Source organism: Arvicola amphibius, chromosome 2, assembly GCF_903992535.2.
Source record: "Arvicola amphibius chromosome 2, mArvAmp1.2, whole genome shotgun sequence".
Lineage (NCBI taxonomy): Eukaryota > Metazoa > Chordata > Mammalia > Rodentia > Cricetidae > Arvicola > Arvicola amphibius.
Window position 1 is genome coordinate 59,242,983 of NC_052048.2, and position 6,000 is coordinate 59,248,982.

Genomic DNA, 6,000 nt, shown 5'->3' on the forward strand with positions numbered 1-6,000 from the left:
AGGGGCAGTCTGGCCTATATACTGGGTGAGACCCAGTCTTAAAACAAACACACCCTCTATTCAATAGTTATGATTTCAAAGTAAGAATTAGTTATTCTCTTACCACTCATTTAAGAACAGTGCGGGGGTGGGGTGAGGTGTGGGAAGGGTGGGTGTTGTGGAATATTTGTTTACTGTGTGAAGATGTGATTAGTTTAATAAAGAGCTGAATGGTCAATTGCTAGGCAGGAAAGATAAGCGGGATTTCTCGGGGAGAGAGAAGAAGAGGAGGAGGAATTTAGGTGCTTGGATTACAATAAAGATACGCCAGGGCAGGGAGAAGAAATAGGAGGTACAAGATGAAAAAGAGGTAATGCCACATGGTAGAACATAGATTAATATAAATGAGTTAATTTAAGTTATAAGAGCTAGTTGAGAAAAGCCTAAGCTAAAGACCAAGCTTTCATCATTAATAAGTCATCTCTGTGTTATTTTTGAGCTGGTGGTCAACAAAAAAACCTTACTACAGGTGGAAGAGGTTATTTTTTTACACACACAAACCCAGGTGCATGCTGTGAACTCTCTGTGAACTCTCTGTGGCCCCTGTGAAGAAAAACTGAGGCACAGACTAGGAATTCTAGTAACTTTCAGGAATCCCACCAGTTAGATATGGTGAGGCCACCTATCATCCTGGCACTTGAGGTAAAGGTAGGAAGCTCAGCAGTTCAAGGCCCGCCTGGGCTACACAGCCAGTTTGAGGCCAGGCTGGGATGCATGAGAAACCCTATCTCAAGGGAAAACAAAACCAAAACCAAAAAGGGTTAGCAAGATGGCTCAATGGGTAAAAGCACTTGCCCCACATGACAGCCTGAGTTTGAGTCCCAGACCCCACAACAGAGTTCAAGAGAATCAAGTCCTGAAAGATGGCCTCTGATCTCTACACATGTCCTATGTAACATGCACACTCGCACACGTGTCAGATAAGAGTGAACAACCTTAGAACAGATATCACTCTGGATTTTAAGACACTCAGATCAACAGGTATTTCCTAACAAAGCAAAGGAGACTTGAAAGATATAAAAGGAACATTCTAGAGACAATGAGACCCTCCAAGGAGGAGGTAGGCCAGGATAATTTTAACTTTAGAAAACAGATTTTATATGCTAAATTGTATTACTGTACATTAGTTTTTAAAACATTCATATAACCAGTTTAGCTAGAGACTAGTTAAGACACGAATTCAGTTGGAGTTAAACATTAATATCATTTTCTTGGGTAGCTTAAAAAAAACAAAAGAAGAGAAAATAAATGAGTACCTTGCCAGTTCCAGGCGGCCCTGCCAACAAGACAGCTCTTCCAGCCATTTTCTTGCTTTTGATTAATTCTACTATGACGCCACATGCCTGCACACAATGGAAAGAAACAATCGTCAATATTAAAATGCCTCACGGTAGAAACAATTCAGTGCGTGGTCCACATAGTCTACAGAACATCCAGTTCCAGCAGTTAAAGTATGGTGGCAAGAAGGGAAAATGGAGACTGAGGCAGCAGAAACCAGCGCAGATCTGGAACTTAAAGTTCAAAGGCAGCAGGGATGTGGATTCCAAGCCACAACAACATTATCTATATAAAAAAGGTATGCTATGACTTCGTCCAATAAAAGGACTGAAAAGGGCTGCTGAGATGGCTCAGTGGGTAAAAAGCACTTTGCAGCGCAAACCTGAAGAGCTGAGTTCAATCCCTGTATCCCACAGTGGGAGGAAAGAACCTCTGGCCTTTACCAAAGCAACATGGCAATCACATGATGGCATTGCATGTACACCAGCCATATGCACTTGAGGGTTCGCGTGCACATGTACACACACACAAATTAACAAACGAAATTTAAAAAAATACCAGCTAACACTAAAAGAATAGTAAGGGTCTTTAGAAGATCACCAATCTTACTTTTCAGTACCAGGGAAGTTGCTGGTGTGACTGGTCACACAAGAATCCAAAGTAGAGGTAGGTCTAGGGCAGACGCCAACGTCACATACACTCCTGCTTATATGCTGGCCCTTTCCCTTGCCAGCTGAGTGCCCTCAGACCTGTTTTACCTGCAGTCTCTGAGAATCATGACTCCTTGTCTGAATGCAAGTGTTCAAAATCACTCTTTGGACACACAAGGGCTTAGGGGCAAAGTGTGCTGAGGCCTGCAATTGACTCTGAAATGTGACAGTAGATTCATCCGTGAACAGGTATACCATAAAGCACCACTGTAGGGTGTTCACTGGAGAATTTAGGCACGCTAGTATTTACTGTGCAAACACTGCAATTTTTTTTGTATGTCTAGAAAGCATCATATCAAAGTGAGGGTTATTGGACAGAAATGAAATAACAAACAATGGGCTCAAAGCAAAGCATTCAACTACCATCACCTGCTTGCAAGAAAAGGTGCATGTGAGCCAGGGTCAGATGTTTCCTTTTTAGATAGATGGCACTCCAAGAAGAAACCTGAGTCTTGTCCCTGGCACCTTCAGCTTACAAGAGGCTGAGAAACCAGTCTTCACCAAATGTAAAGATGAAGTTTTTGAAGCCACTGACCCTCTGTAGAAACCAGAGTAGAGAGGGCTGAGGAAATGGGAAGAATACTGATTTGGGGTAGAAACTGGGGCGGGGGGGGGGGGGGGTCAGCTTTATTACTGTAGAACAGACAGTTGGATTTCTTCGTGTGCACAACATTAAAGATCAAAACACCTGGCATGACTGCCAATGATTTTAAGTAGACTTAACTGGAATAGCTAAACAGTGCTTGGATGGGGAATAGGCCGGACTGGTTCTCCCATTACTACTTCCCAGGTCAGCTCCCAGGCCGAAAGAAACCCCATCGACTCTAAAAACTTAGTCAATTCTGTGCGTAACCCCACAGCCTTCCACTCCGTTTCCGGTGAGACCTAACTTGCGTGCCCTGACCCGCAAAGGATGCAATCTTTGCTCGCTAATGTGATCCCCGCTTCTTCTGATCTCGGTGGGTCCGGGTCCCGCTGCACACTCCCCGCGCACACGCTCCACGCCCACCTCTCTCGCGTTCTCCTGGCCCACGAGCCCTGAAGCCGCCTGCTTGGCCAGGCCGCTCTCATCCAGTCCCAGCCCCTTCACATGGCTGTGGGAGGCGATGCGCTGCGTCTTCGTGGTGCTCTTCACTTCCTCAATCTTCATTTTGACGAGCGTCTGGACACACAACTGGCGTGGACAGGTAGGCACTGCGGCACGCCAGGCGCCCGGGTTACCACGCGGCCGTTACTAGGCCGCTCTCTAGGACCCGCCCTTGTTAACACGCCATTGGCAAAAGCGAGAAGGTTTCGGTTTCTATTGGCTGCAAGAAACGCTCGTCGCTGGCTGAGGTCAGTTACGCCCACCAACTTCCGTTTGTGTCACAGGTTGGATTCCCCCAGGGCAAGCGTTTCCTCCCCTGGCTATCTTTGATGGGGGAACCGCTAAATACTTCAAAGTACTGTCAATGTTAGCGACAGTTTTTTGTTTGTTTGTTTTTGTAAACGCCTCTTTTAATGTTTATTTTTACTCTAGACTAATATGTCTGTGCCAGGGTGAGTTGACTCACTGACAAATGTTCGACTTTCCCAGGTATCTAGCTGCCCCGAGAGAACTTTCAGCAAAGCAGCTGCCCAAACTTCCCCCACGCCAATCAGAGTATTTAAGACACCCCAAGGATGCCCCGAGAAAGCTGCTCAGCCAACCACTTTACTTTTTGATAGAATACAAGAGATCCAGAAGGCAATTTATGCCATAATTTTGGTCATCACATACCTAATGAACTCTTTTTTTTTTTTTTTTTTTTTTTGGATGGGTGTATGTAGCCTTGACTGGCCTAGACCCACCAGCCTCTGACTCCTGAGTGCCAGGATTAAAGGTGTTATCCCCATACTCTTATCCTTTTGATCAGACTGGAGTGGGCACAGTTCTACAGGCAGCCCAGGCAAAACAGCCTGTGATTGGTGAAAACATGGTCCTTCATTTGAATCAGCAACTGTTATTGGTGCAAATGTGGTAGTTTGGTTTCATGAATCACTGTGCCATAGCATAAATTTAATCTTTCATGTGCATGAAGGGCTGTCCTAAGGACGGAAAGCGCTCTTGTTTACCGTCCCCTACAACATTCTGGCTATGGAAGAAGGTGTCCTTCACTTTTTTTTAACATTTATTTATTTATTATGTATACAATATTCTGTCTGTTTGTATGCCTGCAGGCCAGAAGAGGGCACCAGGCCCCATTACAGATGGTTGTGAGCCACCATGTGGTTGCCGGGAATTGAACTCAGGACCTTTGGAAGAGCAGGCAATGCTCTCAACCCCCAGCCATCTCTCCAGCCCCTGTCCTTCACTTTTCAAATCAGCTAGGAGCCATCTTCCTGTGCTGCAATGTGCCATGTATTGCAAAATTAGGCCCACTGTAAGACTTGTCTTGGGTGGTCTTTCCACCTCTGTTAGTAGAATTGTGGGCTGAGCTAGTAACATGAAGAAGACAAGACAAGAGTCTGCAGCAGTGAAGATGGTGACAGAAGGGCAGCTGGAGAGTTCTAGAATGACTGGGAGCAGAAATGGCAAGTGACAGGCGGCAGAGAAACCCACGGCAGAGGCTGCTAGACAAGTTCCAGGGAACGCCGAGTCTCTCTATTATTTTATATGTGGAGGTGTTCTGCCTGCATGTGTGAAGTGCACATCACACACCTGCAGTGCCTGAGAAGAAGGTGTCAAATCCCATGGAACTGAAGGTACAAATGTCTGTGAGCCACCATATGAGTGCTGGGAATTGAATTTGGTCCTCTGGAAGAGCAACCAGTGCTGAGCCAGCTCTCCAGCCCTAGGAGCTTCAAAGTCTTTTGTTGTTGTTGTTGTTGTTGTTTTCGAGACAGGGTTTCCCAGTAGTTTCTAGAGCCTGTCCTGGAACTAGCTCTTGTAGACCAGGCTGGCCTCAAACTCAGAGATCCGCCTGCCTCTGCCTCCCGAGTGCTGGGATTAAAGGCATGCGCCACCACCGCTCGGCTGCTTCAAAGTCTTAATGGTCAAAATGTTTAGTGTCTGAAACTGTAGAGTTGAGGGTCCCAACACTTGGCCGTTCGGAAGCTATAATGCTAGCAGGCATTGCTTGCTACCAGAGCTGTGTATAACAATAGTTGCTATGTACAGTGACCACAGGTAGCTAAAGCCAAGAGTAATAAGCCACCAACCTGAGCACCTGAAGCTGCACAGCCTATGGCTTTTTAAAGCCTAGAACAACAGGGTCCCTGGCTCTCAAAGCAGCTGAAGCCACAAAGCCTCTGGCTCTACTGTCCATCCCAAAGAACTTCTCACCTACCCAGGATTTCTATCTGAGTAGAAGAACTCAGCCATCTTATTGGTTATGGCAGGGTCACTTCCCAGCACCATGAAACAAAAACTATAGGCTAAAGAAGTTCAAAGAGTAGCCCAAGAACACACAACAAGTAATCAGCACTGGAACTCCAACGGAAGACTTAAAGCTTGAAATCCCCGCATCACGTCTACCCCACCCCCACAGCTCAGGTGAGACAATAGCCAGAAAATATGTCCCTGTCAGGTTCCCATAGTGATAATGTTTGCCTTCATAACTGTACCACCCCCACCATCCATTCAACAAGCATCTGTTAGCGCCTGTGTGACCAGACGCTATAGTGCACTCAGAGACAGGCAGGAATAACCTTGATGATCTTACAAGGAGTGGGGAAAACGTGTAACAAAATGCGCTGGGACAAATTCCCCCCTCATCTAGTGTATGCAAGCCCAAAGCAGGCACCAGGGGCAGCCTGCAGAGTCCAGGAAGGAGGCAGTAAGGTGATGGCGCCTGTGTGACATCCTGACTGACAGCTGGGACTCCCTCAGAAGTTAATGATACAGCACCATCTTACAGATGAGTAAACTGAGGAAGGTAAGCCTTGGCCAGAGTGTGTAGACAGGGAGGCCAGAGAGACGGCTCAACAGTTAAGAGCACTGGCTACTCTTGCA

The 6,000-nt window shown here is 46.4% G+C and overlaps 1 protein-coding gene across 1 annotated transcript in view; it reads right to left on the reverse strand.

Annotated features, from left to right (window-relative positions):
* The window catches only part of Ruvbl1 (RuvB like AAA ATPase 1), a 36,248-nt gene extending 32,969 nt beyond the window's left edge, over positions 1–3,279 (reverse strand). The window contains 2 exon segments of the mRNA XM_038320786.1: positions 1,296–1,382; positions 3,037–3,279. Of these exon segments, the coding sequence (XP_038176714.1) occupies positions 1,296–1,382; positions 3,037–3,177 (228 nt within the window). The 5' untranslated portion in view covers positions 3,178–3,279.
* Positions 3,280–6,000: the final 2,721 nt, after the last annotated feature.